At 41.6% G+C, this 16496-nt stretch overlaps 8 protein-coding genes across 8 annotated transcripts; 4 read left to right on the top strand and 4 right to left on the bottom strand.

Annotated features, from left to right (window-relative positions):
- Nucleotides 1-762: 762 nt before the first annotated feature.
- F4813DRAFT_364419 (uncharacterized protein) lies at nucleotides 763-1349 on the bottom strand. The gene is made up of 4 exons (XM_049243814.1): nucleotides 1150-1349; nucleotides 1052-1099; nucleotides 914-991; nucleotides 763-829 (listed from the first exon to the last, which is right to left on the bottom strand). The coding sequence occupies exons 1-3, from the start codon at nucleotides 1288-1290 to the stop codon at nucleotides 941-943; spliced, it is 240 nt and encodes a 79-aa protein (XP_049098431.1). The 5' UTR covers nucleotides 1291-1349; the 3' UTR covers nucleotides 763-829; nucleotides 914-940.
- Nucleotides 1350-1577: 228 nt separating this feature from the next.
- Nucleotides 1578-3822, top strand: F4813DRAFT_135484 (uncharacterized protein). Its single transcript, XM_049238779.1, has 7 exons — nucleotides 1578-2014; nucleotides 2082-2138; nucleotides 2183-2229; nucleotides 2284-2471; nucleotides 2522-3156; nucleotides 3213-3344; nucleotides 3393-3822. Exons 1-7 carry the CDS (start codon nucleotides 1910-1912, stop codon nucleotides 3585-3587), a joined length of 1359 nt encoding a protein of 452 aa, XP_049098430.1. The 5' UTR covers nucleotides 1578-1909; the 3' UTR covers nucleotides 3588-3822.
- Nucleotides 3823-4352: 530 nt separating this feature from the next.
- On the bottom strand, nucleotides 4353-6632 carry F4813DRAFT_135476 (cytochrome P450 oxidoreductase). The gene is made up of 6 exons (XM_049238778.1): nucleotides 6351-6632; nucleotides 6085-6281; nucleotides 5664-6032; nucleotides 5482-5603; nucleotides 4934-5426; nucleotides 4353-4870 (listed from the first exon to the last, which is right to left on the bottom strand). Exons 1-6 carry the CDS (start codon nucleotides 6574-6576, stop codon nucleotides 4703-4705), a joined length of 1575 nt encoding a protein of 524 aa, XP_049098429.1. The 5' UTR covers nucleotides 6577-6632; the 3' UTR covers nucleotides 4353-4702.
- Nucleotides 6633-7599: 967 nt separating this feature from the next.
- Nucleotides 7600-9190, top strand: F4813DRAFT_381564 (cytochrome P450; the record flags this gene model as incomplete). The annotated part of the gene is made up of 2 exons (XM_049245692.1): nucleotides 7600-7790; nucleotides 7843-9190. 2 exons carry the CDS (start codon nucleotides 7600-7602, stop codon nucleotides 9188-9190), a joined length of 1539 nt encoding a protein of 512 aa, XP_049098428.1.
- A 453-nt stretch (nucleotides 9191-9643) lies between these two features.
- F4813DRAFT_364412 (NAD(P)-binding protein) lies at nucleotides 9644-10999 on the top strand. The gene is made up of 2 exons (XM_049243813.1): nucleotides 9644-10490; nucleotides 10546-10999. The coding sequence occupies exons 1-2, from the start codon at nucleotides 9861-9863 to the stop codon at nucleotides 10912-10914; spliced, it is 999 nt and encodes a 332-aa protein (XP_049098427.1). The 5' UTR covers nucleotides 9644-9860; the 3' UTR covers nucleotides 10915-10999.
- Nucleotides 11000-11093: 94 nt separating this feature from the next.
- Nucleotides 11094-13045, top strand: F4813DRAFT_364410 (putative O-methyltransferase). Its single transcript, XM_049243812.1, has 4 exons — nucleotides 11094-11486; nucleotides 11591-11846; nucleotides 11999-12632; nucleotides 12700-13045. Exons 1-4 carry the CDS (start codon nucleotides 11238-11240, stop codon nucleotides 12884-12886), a joined length of 1326 nt encoding a protein of 441 aa, XP_049098426.1. The 5' UTR covers nucleotides 11094-11237; the 3' UTR covers nucleotides 12887-13045.
- Nucleotides 13046-13331: 286 nt separating this feature from the next.
- F4813DRAFT_364408 (uncharacterized protein) lies at nucleotides 13332-14226 on the bottom strand. Its single transcript, XM_049243811.1, has 3 exons — nucleotides 14028-14226; nucleotides 13815-13969; nucleotides 13332-13760 (listed from the first exon to the last, which is right to left on the bottom strand). The coding sequence occupies exons 1-2, from the start codon at nucleotides 14190-14192 to the stop codon at nucleotides 13907-13909; spliced, it is 228 nt and encodes a 75-aa protein (XP_049098425.1). The 5' UTR covers nucleotides 14193-14226; the 3' UTR covers nucleotides 13332-13760; nucleotides 13815-13906.
- A 212-nt stretch (nucleotides 14227-14438) lies between these two features.
- Nucleotides 14439-15689, bottom strand: F4813DRAFT_364405 (uncharacterized protein). Its single transcript, XM_049243810.1, has 2 exons — nucleotides 15238-15689; nucleotides 14439-15191 (listed from the first exon to the last, which is right to left on the bottom strand). Exons 1-2 carry the CDS (start codon nucleotides 15304-15306, stop codon nucleotides 14643-14645), a joined length of 618 nt encoding a protein of 205 aa, XP_049098424.1. The 5' UTR covers nucleotides 15307-15689; the 3' UTR covers nucleotides 14439-14642.
- Nucleotides 15690-16496: the final 807 nt, after the last annotated feature.

Below are 16496 nucleotides of genomic sequence, written 5' to 3'. Positions count from 1 at the left end.
TTTAAATTATTATATAATTTTAAAATAAAATTTTAATATAATTTAAATAATTAATTATTTTAATTTAATAATTTTTTTTATTAATTATATTTATTTTTAATATATATATACGTATTTAATTTCTTTAAATAAAACTTTTATAAAACCTTAATCATCTTTTATATTATTTAAAAAAAAAAGTTAATTATTTAAAATTAATATTATTAACAATTAACCTTTTAATAAAATTCCTACCTTTATTATTACTCTTAATTAAAATTTAAATAAATTAAATAATTTTTTATAATTTTAAATTTAAAACATTTAAAGAAAAGGTTTAAATTAAACCTTAAATTCTCCATATATATTAACGTTATTAAGATTTATTTATTTTTAAAACTAATAATTTTAAATAAATAATATAAACATTTTATTTTATACGTTTTAATTATTAAAATATTTAAATTTAAAACTTAATAATAATATAATAAAATCTATAATAAAATAATAAATAAATAATAATTTATTTAAAATTTATTTTAACGTATATATATTGTATTATATAACACCGATTAAAATTTTATCCTTAAAGCTTATATAATTTAAACATATAAAACTCTTAATTATTACATAATTAATATATATTAAATAGGTATTATATAAGGTTTAATTTATTATATTTTAATAATTTAATTAATTAAAATAAAATCGTAGGAACGCATATTACACCGTTATTTTACATGAGACTAGGGATTTTCAAGTCACCTGATATGGCTGATTAATCTGACATATTTCAAGTTAATCCTGTTATTGATCCAGCTTCTTGTCTAGTTAATTAACTACCACCTACCTAGGTAGGTAGTTAGTTACCTGCATTTAAAGTAATGTATTGACCCACTAAATCCCTCTCATGAATGCTACGGTCAATACTAACAGGAGGACTTGGCCCGTTTGAACAACATTAATTCTGATAATGTACGTGTGCGGATTTTTCGAGTTCGGTTTCATCAACCTTGAATTAATAATTAGAATCTTCCTCGTTTACAGATATAACTTGCGATAGGTTAGGTACAGTAGTCAACTTCCTAGGCGCCCAGATCACCCATCTTCCTGTGCGGTGCTTTCGAGGGTCAGTTATAGTATTCTACTATAGCCTTATACAATACGTACTTTGAGGATATAGCCCTTCTCCCCGAGGAGCTCGTCTAGACCTTTTCTAATTTCTCCACCATCATTGTACGTACATCTCAGAACTGATTGGACCCATCCTGGTGGGTACCTGGATTTGTTCGTACGAACTTCAGAAGGCATTGTGCGAGTTTTAGCTATAAAAATACGAGTCAAAAAGCGTTGATAATTTTAACTTTGCCCTTTAGTATTATATTAGCCTTTCCATCTGGTTAATAGCCCTTTTGTATTTATCTTACTGAGGCTCTAATCGTCTAGTTAACCTTAGGGTGTGTGCTAGTACTTCGATACTACCCTAACTCGTGATGCACCTTTATCTCCTTGGGCATCATTCTGGTGAGGGGTTGCCTTTGTGGCTTGATTTAAGTATGTTGATAGCTGGAATTCATTGGGCATTCACTACTCCACGACAGTAAGGAAGCATTATGCGACACCATCAACCAACCAACTAACTTACAAATACGGGTTGTTGCTTGATGATATCAGCACGTCATGATCTGACCAATTATAGAATTGCCGATTAAATTGAAAGTAATTTCCATGAGGCTCTTCTACGTTGGGTCGGTCGTACTAAGAAAAAGTGACCCCGTCTCAAATATTGGGGAGCTAGGAACCGTCCTACCCCAATATACGCTTCTCTGTTTCCGAATTGCACCTAATACCCAAGTGATCTAATACTAGACTTTCAAGTTCAATACTAAAATATCAATGCCTTGAAAGACGTAACCTTACATGAAGAAATATGGACTGGCCCAATGTCGAAGAATGTTTTGATGATAATGATTTTGGAAATTTCAAGTACAACCAAAGCCGGTTCAAGATCATCAGGAAACTTCAATCCGATAAGGTGCATATACCTTAAAATGAATTCATAAGTTTAGCATGTTTGCTAACGATAATTAACCTATCACTAGGAACTGATATGCTGGGATATTCAATCCGCTGAGGACCTGAGGGAATGGATCGAGAAGGTTTGGAAACCAACTTGATGCATTGCCAAGCTTACATTATATAGAATCAGTTCTTGATTGATCGTGTTTGCGAGCATGGAATATTTGCCATGTATGTCTATCTCATAGGCGAGAAATGTAGCTCGGACAGAACTAACATAAACAGCATCTTCAATCGGAGCAGCAGTTTAGACTATTCGTCTCCATCATATCTTCCGGTTTCTAAGCATGGATTCAGCCAGCTCATCGAGATATTCCGAATACACCGTTCAATAGTTCGAACTATCCGTCGGGAAATTACGTACTTTTCCCGTTTATATATTCGTAAAGGGATACCTGGAAGTAACAGCATCGGTATTATCTTTATCCTTCATTATTGAAAAACAGAATTCTGATTCCTGAAGTATATACTGCGAGAACGAGTTCAGCATGGCCAGATGATATTGCCCTATCTTCGACATACTTGAGTCACAGGAAACTTAGCTTATCAGTCTTCTACGGATGTAATGATAAGCAATCGTCTAACATTGAGAGACGTCTGGCAGAGGCTGGAGACGCCGTATACCATCCAATGCTGACTCCTGGTATACTGATCGAACTCGACCGTAAACGTCTTGTAGAAGAAGTGGAGTCAGTTCTGGATCCGTTCGTATTGAGCACAGAAGCACTCTGCTGTACATCTAGGGACCTTGAAAGTATCTTAAACAGAGACGGGGAAAACACGGATGAGCTATTAAATCTATACACAAACACTAGCGAATTGGCAAAGGGGATTCGAAAGGTAAAACGGCAGATCTCAGACATGTGCAAGCACACTCATGAACTTGAGGCCATATTTGTGACTCCAAGAAGAAAGTGGAAATCCCGTAGAAAATCAGGCCCTGGAAATAAAGACAGAGTCCAATATGATGCATCTTCGATGTCTTCAAACATTGAGACCCGGGTTCGCGAGCGCTTATCGGAGATCAAGTCTGAGTATGATGAGAAGCTTGACGAATGTCAGATGGTTCTCAATGGGTTGAACTTTACGACGCAGATGGTAAGGTGATCCGTGCCCCATTGACGGCCATGAAGCTAACTGCGACTAATGAATAGGCATCGGGTCATGTCGCAAGACATCAAACCTTTACTAACACGCGCATATCTATCGAAACAAAGCGAGATAACGCACAGATGCGTTCAATTGCTCTAATGACTATGATATATCTCCCATTGACGTCGGTTGCTGTGAGTGTAATCTTCAATACAAACATGGCAAGGGGCTAATATCTTAAGTCTATTTTCTCAATGGGCGTCTTCAACTGGGAGGCTACCGAGGGACAATCCGTGCTGACGTTTTACTTCTGGGTATACATAGCTATTGGAGGTGGCCTTACTATCCTAACTCTTGGGCTATGGTGGGGGCGAACTCGGGGTGGTTCACATACGAAGGAACATCGTGAAGCAACCGAGGTGGCGAAAATAGCTTGAACATGCCTTATTTAAGTTGTGAAGGATGTCGTTCAGATCATGTCTCCTTGACCTAGGCAGTCTAACATTGGGTAACCCCTATTGAAATCCAGTACTAAGGATCGTAGGCTTGAAAAGGGGGCGGGGCTTGGATCCATTCTACGTTAAACCGTGCGTGGCACGAGTATCTACCTCCTATGTATGTACGATAATAATCCGTTTAATCCAATTCAAAGTGGCCCGTGCGCATCGTAAATCGACTCTCTCACTTGAAGCCTTGAAAATGTGTCATACCAAGCGATAACATCGGGCGAGGTAAACTTGATCGTAGACCTTGGCACTACGGTCCCGATGATGGTCATCGAACACTATAGCAAGGGTTCCATATAAGAGATACGCAATACGTAGATTAATCTGCAAGTTTCCGTAAGTACCTAGATAATGTTTCTATAAGCCTCCTTATTGTTGTTACTTATTTTGCTGCAGCTTTCGGCAGCCACACCGGGGCTTTTGACCATGCTGACCTTGAGCTTATTGGGACATTTTATTCCGTTACTTTTGATATCTTAAGATAAGAATTATTTACAACATAAGCCATAGCCACCAACCTCTCCTACGTAAGTCCGTGCAAACATAATTAGAATTTCCGAAGTCCGGTTAACTACCCATCTTATAGGATAATACCTAAAATATCGCGACGGATATAACGCGAGACATTAGACTGATGCACCTTACTATATTATTCTGCGTATGACATGTATGACAGATGGCTGCTTAATTTACGGAACGAAATCTTGATCAACATGCAATCTAGGCCACTAGGTAATATTTCGGAGAGTAGGTATCCTATTCACCGCGCATCTTTGTACTTCTAGTGACTGAAAGGTGAAAATATACATCGCTGTAAAAATAAAACATAGCATCTGGTAAATAGCACAATATTCCAAAGAGACGAATGATTTGTTATTGTAGTACAGTAGCAACCACATCGTCTATCTAACCAGTGTGAAGTAATGGAAATAAAACAACGAGAACTTGATGGGTAAAATAGTGTTATGGTAATCTAATTCCAAGCTAATCCTTTGAATCAAACCATCATAAAACGTGAATTGAAGGAGATGGCGGTAAGCTGATATTCAGGGAAGAGATACTTCGGATTTCATAGCATGCTCATAGGTTGGGGGGCTGGTATAGTTGATTGGACTAAGGCAGACGTGGAAGTTTTTCTGGAAGAAGATTCCGTAACATATACTGGACCATGGTTTATGAGGATTGGCAATAGTGATATCGAAATTCCTGAGGAGCTTAGGGGATCGAAGTTAGTATAATCCCGGTCTTTTATGCCGACTGTATAGATTGTAACTTACTTCGAATATGACTTTTGTGATTTCCATCATGGCTACGGGCATGCCTAAGCATTTGGTTGAGCCATGTCCAAATACCAGTGAGTGAGTCTGGTGCATGGCGTGAAGCTTGTCAACATCATCTATCAGCCAACGCTCCGGATAATAGAGCTCAGCGTTATCTCCATAGACAGCTTTGTTAAGCTGCACACCCCACATATTCAAACCGACAAATGTGCCCTCAGGGAGGTGGAAACAGCCAAGCATATCTCCCCCAGGCGGAACGACACGCTCGCGTAATTGGCTTAGAGGAGGAAATTTTCGTAGCCCTTCTAAGACGCAAGCTTGCAGGTACACAAGCTGTTTAGCTTCAGAATCTTGGATGGGGTTAGAAACTTGTCCTCCTGCTACAGCCCCACGGATCTCAGCGCATAGAGTCTTGTAAACCTGGGGGCTAGCTATAATACTTAAGAGAATACTCTGTACTGAGGTAGATGTGGTATCAGAGCCAGCCACGCTAAAATCCATTGTTAATAGAATTTTATATGGGAGAGATGTCAACATAAACTTACAGTGCAACGGTGAGCTCAGAATCTATCTGATCTTTTGGCATTCCCCGCGTCAGTAGTGAACTGACGACATCACTTGTCTTATGTCCTTCTTTGACGCGATTGTCCACGACTTCATGAATTATCTATGAATGCCAGGTTAGTTATGCCCATATCATGTTGAGTATATATGAGGTAAACCTCACCCCCATAAGACGGCCGATGCCGGTGCGATCGCAAGGCGTAGGAAAAAGAAATTTCCTCAGAAAAGGAATCCTAGTTAACTGGAAAAAGAGTGTATTTAACTCTAGAAAGACCGAAAAATACTGGCAAAACCAGTTACCAGTTTCCACTATCTCGAGGAGTTGATGCATATCACGGTCATTCTTAACGCACCCAATCTCATCTCCTAGACAGATTTTGGTGATTACGTCGACGGTTAGAAATTGAATCTTTTCGCCAATATCGCACGGCACTTGATCCGGTACAGTATAGCGCTTACGTAGCGAGTTTATCCAGCCAAGCACCAACTGGTCTACAAGGGGCTCCATTGCCGCAACAGATGTATTGGTGAACTATATGGCGTGTTAGCAGTGTAAGAGTTTCGTGATATCCATACGGCCTTACGCTAGGTGCCAATTTAGCACGTATCTGGCCGTGTTTCTTGACATCGCGCTCGGAGACGATGTTTGGAACTTGGGGATCGGTACGGAAGGAATCAAACCAAGGCCCACGCACGTATCCCGATCTGGCCGCGAGGATGCGGCGGGTTATTTCAGGGTCGTCAGTGACGACATGATTAGGACCAATTCGGGCAATGGGCCCTTAATGGTAGTAACTGTTAGATACTATCTGGCTTGCAATGTGAATCTAATGTGAATCAAGCTACTAACCAAATTTCGCATTTACTTCGGACCATATTTCATGAGATCTTCCAGACGAGAGCGCTTTTGCAATCCACAATCGTGACCATCGTGCAAATCGTGGTCCTGGTACTTGAGATATACTTGGCTTCTGCTTCCGTATAACCCGGATCAAAAATTCGATCTTAACGACGACGCATAAAACAAAGAGGCAGTATGAGATGGCGATATGTGCGAAGAAGTTAGAGAGAGTCATTTTGGATATTAGTTAATGGTAAGATTCGAAGGCATACAATTGCTATGTCATCGTTCATCAAATTGCTTCCTCGGCGATGGCTTTTAAGTTCGTAGGGCGAGAAGAAACATACGGCATGTCTAGTACATAGTTCGTTTTCTGCAGCATCATGGTATATGTCTTACTTGGGCTAAGTGACGCGGCTGGCAATACTTAACGGGTGGAGCCTTCATAGGTCAATTATGACATGATATTGCTACTGATTATGCTATTAAGTACCTAAGGTATATGAGGCTTAAGGTATCTAGGTAGGTAGAAGAGTTTCTAAACGGTATGGTGTAGATCTCGGTGCTTACTTGCGTGGTGGCGTATGCTAATTGATGCATGAATATCAGAACGGCGGGTAGCATATCTAGTATCTGCAACTGTAGGTGCATACCCGACGTTCTAAAATCCTTAGAATGGTGATCTGGATAACTTCGGAGATATTGCCATCCTATAATATGGACTTTCCGCTCCGGCCATCTCCGGAACTCATCACCACAGATGACGCTCAATTTCGGAGATATAGATTCAGTGACCCACCAAGTGCATACTACCGCAGGCGTATGCATGAGACTGATACTAATGTTTTGTCCGATTGGATTTATCTCAAATGTTTGTCATGGCCACAGAGTTGTTCTTAGAGGTGAGATACTGTTAGTTCTGTCATAAACCTAGCCCTTTACTCGGCGATTCTCCAGCATACGGGTTATACCTAGTTCGGACTTATCAAAGTCTTCATCAATAGATTATCATACGATTATGTCTTTCTATATTAGGTACTAAGATAACGGTTCTACTAATGACCCGTATCTTTTACGTCTCCTGATGGAGAATATCGCTCTTGGTGGTGGAACAGCATTGTACTATATCTACATATTCCAAGGATAGCGGATAGACACTATGATGATGATGCAAGCTGAGGTACTACCTACCTATCTTTTGAACTATTAACTACCTCTCCATTCGATACTCCTTATCCTTTTTTCTTCAGCTTTCATCATGTCATCTTTTACCAGCGTCTCTAGTATCCTCTGGATTTCCATTGCTATTATCACTTTGACCTACTTCACTACTCAGAGGAAGTTTGGCCATGATCCCCGCGAGCCTCCGCTGGCTCCCCAGTCAATTCCTATTATCGGGCATATGCTTGGACTGTCACGGAGCAAGTTCAACTACTATGTCAACCTCAGGTATTATTAGACTCGCTCCCCTTATGATAAGGCGCATTTAACGATGCCATAGTCAGCAAACGGATTCCGCCATCTTCACCATGGCTCTCCCGGGTCAGAAGATGTATGTGATAACAAACCCGGAACTCATCCAGGCAGTGCAAAAGCAACATAAGACCTTTGCATTTCCACCAATTGAGATTAGGTTCGCATCCACGGCCTTTGGAGCAAGCCCTGCAGCTCGAGAGATCTTGGGTATAAATATAAATGGCGACGAAGGTGATTTCGGGTTGACAGTAGAGACTCATGCCGGGATGAGAACTAGGCTCAAGCCAGGATCAGACCTCGACGACATGAACCGTATCATGATACAAGATATTGCAAACTCCCTCAATCAGTTACAAGCCAGGAAAGGGGAGTCTCGAAAAAGTGGGATATATACTTGGCTAAGAGACACTATCATGACTGCTACTACTAGGTCTGTGTATGGTCCGATGAGCCCGTATGAGGATAAATCTATTGCCGATTCTTTCTGGGAGTTCGAGTGTGGTCTCCTGCCGATTCTTCTCGGGTTCCTTCCCTCAATCACTGCTCAGAAACCGATTAAGGCTCGAAATAATGTTGCCAAGGCCTTTGAAGCATATTATAAAGCCGGTGGGGTGAAGAAAGCATCGGCTTTTGCTCAAAATCGGTACCAAGCGGGGATAAACAACAATCTCCCCTTGGAAGATATCGCGCGTTTGGAAGTTGGGGGCACGATTGCTGTCTTAGTAAATACGATACCTGCAGCATTTTGGTGTCTTATTCTACTTCACTCCCACCCAGGGCTCCTAGAGGAGATTCGGAGCGAGATTGACGCATGCACCGAGACAACTATAGAGAATGGTTCTATTGTCAAAACTCTTAACATAACTACGTTAAGGGAAAGTTGTCCTCTGCTATTATCCTCTTACCAGGAAGTCCTTCGCTATCGTTCCATGGGAATATCCATACGTGAAGTGATGGAAGATACCTACCTCGATCAATGGCTGCTAAAGAAAGGTGCAATGTTGCAGATACCAAGCATCGTCATTCATCAGGATGCTAATCTTTGGGGCTCCGACGTCATGGAATTCAATCCACGCAGATTTCTCCCCGAAGAGAAGCATAATCGTCCGCGCGATGTCTGCTTCCGTGCATTCGGCGGTGGCAAGACCCTCTGTCCCGGTCGTCACTTTGCAACGAATGAGATTCTTACATTCGTTGCTGCTTTCATTGTGAGGTTGGACATGAAACCTATAGAAGGTGACTGGAAACTTCCCACTACAGCGAATACAAACGTTGCTGCCGGAATAATGGGGCCAGATGAGGATATTCAAGTAGAAATTAGAACGAGACAAGGTTTCGAGGATGTTAAATGGGCTATGGTACTTGATAAATAGAAGAAGAGTTTTGCTATAATAACAGAGCATAAAGTCGAGATAGAAAATGTTGAAATGGGTACATGTAGTCAAGGAACTACTTTCAGGTACAGTGCATAGTATCTTGGCATAGAATGTATATATAAGAAGGACCTCCCTTTTTACTCATACAGTTGATAGACTAAGTCAATATACAAGCACAGCTCATATACCGTTTCTTCCAGCAAAACAAGCCTGTATCTGCCACTAACTATAATTCGAAGTAATTAGACCCGTATCGTGAGAATGAGACCTTGAGCACGGAAAATAGGGGTTTCTGATGTAGTGATGGATCATGTGGATCCTACATACAGGGGCTGGTTCTATCTTACACGTCAGCACGATTCTACAGCCCCTGTTTCTCGTAAAATATTACGGCAGAATATAGTATGATAGTGATCTTGATTAGTATAGGGTAACGTTCCCAATTTGTCCAAATTACTATTCCTAAAGCTATTTAAGACTGAGCTAACCCACCTCCAAACTACTTTGCGATATCTGATATCGGTGGAAAGTCTCGCAGGAGCACACCGCTAATCTTCGTGAATATTAAATTCACATTTATTAGATAATATTCTGTTAAATACCCCTTATATACCATCGATAAGTACAGAGTTTATATCTGCTGCGGTGGGTTAGTCGCTCAATACATATGGCAGGCAGTATTTTAATCACTGGAGCCAATGGTACCCTCGCCATTCCAGCTGTAGAATACCTGCTTAAGAATTACCCAGACCATACGGCACTCTTAACAGTCCGGGATCTTTCGGATGCCGACCCCAATACGAACAAGTTACGAGAAGTAATATCGCGATATCCAGGAGCAAGGGCATTCACTTATCAACTCGACCTGACGAGTCTTTCTGACACCCATCAATTCGCGAACACGCTTTCGAAATATATACAGACTAACCAAATTCCGCCTTTAAAGAGTATCTTATGCAATGCATGCTACTGGGACCTTGTCGCTGATTCTGAGCTTACGGAGGATGGATACGACAAGACATTCCAGATAAACCACATATCACACGTGGCTCTAGTGCTTAAACTTCTCGACAGATTTGCATCCGATGGTGGCCGCATCGTGTTGTTCTCCAGCGAAGCTCACAGTCCTGGTAGAGCTATATTAGAAAAGATACCACCTGCAATCCCTGATGACATCGATTTACTCATCAAGCCAGCTGTATATGCCGACAAGGCCGCAGGTGGGTTCCATAGATATGGGAATTCCAAGCTTGTCATCACATCCTGGACGCACGCATTTAATAGATACCTGGAAAAGGTGAGAGCTCAATATGTATTTGGAGTAAATTCAGCATGTTTAACGAGCCTTATAGGATCCCGGTCTTCAGAACATTACAGCTGTGGCCTATAACCCGGGTGGTCTTGTAGATTCACGTATATTCGACAAGAACACGTCTCTAACGCTAAGTCTCCTAATGCGATATATCATACAGCCGTTACTACCATTAATGCGGTATGCAAACCCACAAATGCGCCTGGGAGCTGAATCTGCCGTAGATGCTATTGAGCTTGCACTTGATCACATATATCCGGGTGAAAGGGGCTATTTTGAATTATTACAGAAGGACGAAAGCTCTCCAGAAAGTCGAGATGAAGTTAAACAGGAGAGATTATGGGTCAAAAGCGCCGAGTGGGCAAATATAACCAAAGAGAATACAGCCCTTCGAGCAGACTTCAAGTAGCCATTTGTTGCAGTCCTAGAATACCTACAATATATTACTTTGCACTCCGAGAGATGCAATGTTATTTATGCAATTTTAATTTCCCATATTTCTTATTAGTGTTCCTGTGCGGAACTCAAAGTTGATTATAGGGAATAATTCTCTCTCGGAGCATAACCAGCTTACGCGGCCAACAACTGGACGCAAGCCACTGCATAAAAAGGCGCAACTCGGTGTATTTCGAACTTGGGGTACCAGTGCCTCATTACCTTAGAAACTTACAACAATACGACATTCTTTAATCCTCAAACTTCCTTTCTAACTATATCAACAAGCACAATAAAATGGAAGCCAAACAAACAGCATCGAAGGGATCATTTACAGAGCTCGCATTAGAAATCTTAGATCTTGCTTTGAAGTTAGATAGCCAACTTGCATCTCAGGGTCGAAAACAGACTACCTTTGAGTTTGATACTCTCCGGGGTCTTCCTGTGGAAATTAATGCTACGAGGGAGGAGTTCATCAACAAAACGCAGACCGCAAAGCGGCTTGCTCTAGGCGCGGGTGGCATTCTTCGAGAATTAGTATTCCAGGTATAGTATAGATTTATTCAACTTTCAACTTCGATTAACGAGTCGCCACGAATACCTACCCAACCTAGGAGGTAGCTAATATCGGCTTACTCCCGCACTGCTAGTTCACCGATGAGATGACCCTGCGCGCTATCTACGATTTCCGTCTTGCTCAGCATGTACCCCTTAATGAGCCAGCAACATTTGAAGAGATAGCGCAAGCAAGCGAACTAGACTCACCTATAGTAGAACGTATCTTACGACATGCAATGACCAATCATATATTCAGCGAAGCACCTGGTGAGCCCTCAGGACGTGTCGTACATACTGCAGCTTCCCGTCTATTGGCAACAAACCCAGATGCTCTAGCTGCAGTCGGTAGTAAGTATTTTTCATAAACCTGTAATTAGTCTCCCTCGCCCTCGTCCAAGCTTCTACACGACTGTTTTAGATATTTCTTATTCATCACGCATGCCCCCTTAACCTCCCGGCGGTGCACGGACTATCTCAACTAACAAAACACTCTCTCTCAGTGCTAGTAAAGGACTTCGCGCCTATTTCTGTCCACGTGAACGAAGCTATTATCCACTGGCGCGACCTGCCAGCTAGCGAGCGCGATGAACCAACACAGGCCGCCACGGCACTACTGCATGGCCCCGGACAAACATATTTCGGGTTGCTAAAAAAGGACGAAGCGCGTGCGGCACGTTTCGCGGGGGGGATGCAATATTTCGCCGAGGGCACAGAGGAGGACGTTAAACTCCTGTTAGCTGGCTACCCGTGGAATATTCTTGATAGACAAGGGGCTATACTGGTAGATATCGGCGGAGGAACAGGTGGTCCCGCGCGTGTCCTCGCCGCCGGTACCCATCATCTTCAAGTGGTTGTCCAAGACCTTCCTGGACCGACGACTAAGGGTGCTCAGACGTTGCTACCTACACTTGCGTCTCGTGTTGTTTTCGAGGCGCACGACTTTTTCGAGCCCCAGCCTCGCCGGGATGTAGATGCTTTCTATCTTCGCTGGATTTTACATAATTGGAGTGACAAGAATGCACTGCGAATTTTGAAGGCACTGGTACCGGGGATGAAGCACGGAACAAGAGTGATAATTAACGAGTATGTCCTCAAAGGTGGTCCAGAAACCAGGTTCACCAGAAAACATCATCGGTTAGTCCCACCCAATCCCTTGATTTTATGTCATAGCCCTCATACTAATATTATGCTTCTTTGTTAGGAACTTGGACCTCCTAATGCTTGCTGTATGGAATGCCAAGGAACGAACGGAGGCCAAGTGGAAAGAGATCATTGAAGCTGTGGACTCTCGGCTTCGATTCAAAGGCACCCGGAAGATTGAAGGAAGTGTACTATGCATTATTGAAGCAGTATGGGAGGAGCCTTCCACGAAGTTTGTGGACAAATAAGGTCAAGGCCTCGCCCATTTTGGTGAGGCGTAAAGTGAATTATGATTTTTAATTAGCTTAGTAGATGTGATTTGATGAATTTCTACGTGACACTTTACCATATATTGCAGATAATTGGCAGTGCTATCAGCTAGACCTACAAGATACACACAGCTATACCACTTCTTCAGAAGATAACTATAATCCATTAGAGTAGGTAGTATGACTACCGCTACCAGATTAGGTGATAACAATTACAGTTGAGATAGTAATGATTGTTAAACTAACAGATTTAGTTCTAATTGGCCCCATAAAGGAGTGGTATACGGGTAGAACTCTACTTTACTGTTTCTAAACACATATTGTCAGACCAACCGTGCAGGACATGATGGTAGAAGTACGTAGTGCTCCCATTGAATATAAGCAAATGCTATCATATTATGAAGATATCTTCCCTGTTACTGGCTGTACATTAAAGAAGTTGTAGGTCATACACTCAATGGTCCCATCACAGCCTATATGTTATCAAATAGAGGTACCATGTCTTGGAGGACTAGGCATCCTTGATTTGGATATCTTGTATGGAATGAGTGTGTCGTGGCCCTCACCAGCTCCTACGTCCACAAGAAGGGCTGTATCTTGAAACGCCCCTTTTAGCAGACGTTCCTCAACTGAATACCAGTCAACCCAATAACCCCAAGTCCCCATTGTACTTCCTATAAACAGGTTGAAGTCATTCGACACGCTGGGAATTGCTGCTAAATACTGAAACAAGCTCAGCTTTGTCTGGCATGTATACTTTACCAAGCCATCACGAGGGTCGGTAGGGCAACGGTAGCCAACCTCTCGAAAATAATCTAGGCCTTTGTATGCAGCACCCCCGGCTATTAATTTACTAGTTGATTTCTTCAGCACTAGCTAAGACGTAAGTATTCGTAATAACACTCACAGCGTTCGATGCTGTATTTAAACAACTGTACCAACTAGTAGCCCTTCTCCGCCTGAGAGTGACTCTAACTCCTTGGAGTTGACAGTGCCGTGCTATACAATCAGCCTGAAAAGATCAAGATCGATGGCAATAATAGAAGAAACCGTGATTAAAGGCTATCGTAGAAGTTAGACCGCAATATATGTAAACAAATACATAAGTATTTTGAAGTACCGAAAAAGCCACTTCATGGGCCAATTTTTCAGGTTTCTCGAGGACTTGTATGAGATTCTTGCTTATTTTCAATGCTTCTTTCCTCGAAATGTTGTCATCATTAGAGATCTTCGGGCTAATACTATTTAGCTGGGTTATAAGCAAAGGTATTTGTGTGAAATCCATTGTGAGAATCTATTGTGAATGATATGTTTCAAATGGTAATGAAAAAGGTAAAAATCTCCAACAGTGAGATCCAAATTGAACGCCCCATCGCCTTATTTATACATCGCTCTCGCCTAGACATTAGTACCTAAATTCCACGGGGCCAATCTGGTAGGAAACTAGGTAACCATTAAATCCTCTTAGTGCATATTTTACAATGTCTCTTAGCAACCGTATTCTACTAGAAAGAAACCAAAGATATTTTACGCATAATTATACCATCGCTATCCTACATGTTTATTCTTGTATCTTGATTTGGTGAGTTAGATTTCTCGACAGTTATGTCCAATGTGAAACTTTTTTGCTTCATGGAGAGTATGCAATTCTCATAAGCCTCTTAGAGCATGTTTATGCAACTAAAGATTGAAACTTGAATTTCTTTTCAATACTCGAATCCTATCTCTCATGCGTTCAATAAATAAAAATAATGTAGCCATCCTCTTCATATTCTAAAAGCTCATAAGCCTCGCCAACACTTCGATCCTTGTCGGGGTGTTCCTCTACAATATACTGGTACGTCTGTAGTTGCTCTTCGAAAGACCTTCCATTCCACATAGTCATCATCTTCCCCCAAATCTCATCCACAGGGCATGGGAAAGAATGCACAGCACCATGTTCAAACCCACGCACTAGTGTAACTGTATCCTCAAGCAAGTCATCGTCACATAATACGCAGAAGTGCTCTCTGTTCCAATCTTTTTTATCCGGTGTCCCACGTAGATAGCGTGCACAGTCTTCTACAGTCTTGCCAAGGAAAGGCGATACGAATGAATCATCCAAGGGAGGACGAGTCCCCTTTTGAGGCATCCTATATACACGATCCCCATCTCTTACTATCACTTCATCAGGCGCACAACCATACGGATCGGAGGGGTCCGTGATATGGACAACTGTTAAGATGTACCAGCCGGCACTGGATTCTGACGTATCTAAAGCGCGTTCGAGTAGCGTGTTGAGATACTTGCGTCGCGTTAATTGTGAAAGTGCTTGGAGTGAAGACACTTACTTCAACTGAGATTTTCTCTGAGAGAATGAAGAGCGCAAATGGAACATAATTTCCGCATTTCTTCTCCATGTTGAAGCGGGAGTATAAGGTAGCCAGCCAGTTGCTAATGAAACTGATGAGAAAATGCTTTAAGATATTTAGATAGATAATTCTTGATCGGGGTCAACACATTCGTATCTTCTTAGTTAGTTACGTATTAGATATATTGAGGGCTAGGTTTCGATTGAAGTAAATATTAAAACTAAAATGTCTTCGAGAGTTTTGTGGGGCGGCCAAAAGAAGGTGAAACGGTGCAACTTCGGAGAAAGTTGCCACAGAAGGCAGCTAAGAGGTGCCCAATGTGTATGTTGGTTGTGTATCTGTACCTAATGTTGGTTGCTTAGGTACCTAGGTATGTACCTACCTAGGTATCATATATTCAGTGTAGTTAGTGCTTGTGTAATCCACCGGACCTACCAAAGAACAAAGAAATAAGCAAAGATGTGGAGTAAAGAGATGGAGTAAAGTGTTGGTGTAAAGTGTTGATGCAGATTCTTACCTTGGGTAACCTACCTAACCTACCTCTAGACACTCTATTCCACGGGCAATCTCATAAACGTACTGCTGTTGATTCGAAAATACGGTAACTGAAGCAATTCATAATGTTTTGCGATTTTTTTATGAGGTATCTATGGTCTTATTTACCTACTCCCTAGCAGGAAGGCTAGGATAGCACAAAACACATGGGCTACTCGGACTTGCTAATGATATTCGTAATCCAAGTGCCACTGGTTAGCCACATTATCTAGCAATGGTCATCATTCTATGTATTATATATCATCCTTCGTCTATTGAGCCGAAAATGTCTAGTTCTATTATTAGGTCGTTAGTTGTCCGCAAAGTGCCATAGTTAAATGGGATTTTAAAAACGCCCCATTAAGGGGTCATTAAACAACACCAACCACTTAACTCTTCGTGATGATTCAACTTTATTATTATTTCTTGTTGCTCTAGACTTAGATACTGCCATGCGCCACTTCATATCAAACGACGCCAAACATTCCAAAAAGGTAGGTTGTCGGCTCCGTTTAAACGACTGGGTCCAAGACTTGAAACTGATGGATATCAACTTCATCATTGAAGTTGCAGCTTCCGCTTTGGAATTAGAAGTTACATTTATAGCCTTGTTGGAGGGTTGTGAACATTGGGTGAAGGGCTACAATAGTGAAGATGAGCTCCCACATATGTATAAATAATCTAGAACGTCCTGTCCGAATATT

Source organism: Daldinia decipiens (assembly GCF_022478715.1).
Source record: "Daldinia decipiens strain CBS 113046 unplaced genomic scaffold F4813scaffold_23, whole genome shotgun sequence".
Lineage (NCBI taxonomy): Eukaryota > Fungi > Ascomycota > Sordariomycetes > Xylariales > Hypoxylaceae > Daldinia > Daldinia decipiens.
Note: the sequence above shows the minus strand (reverse complement) of the source record. Positions and strands in the feature narration are given on the sequence as shown.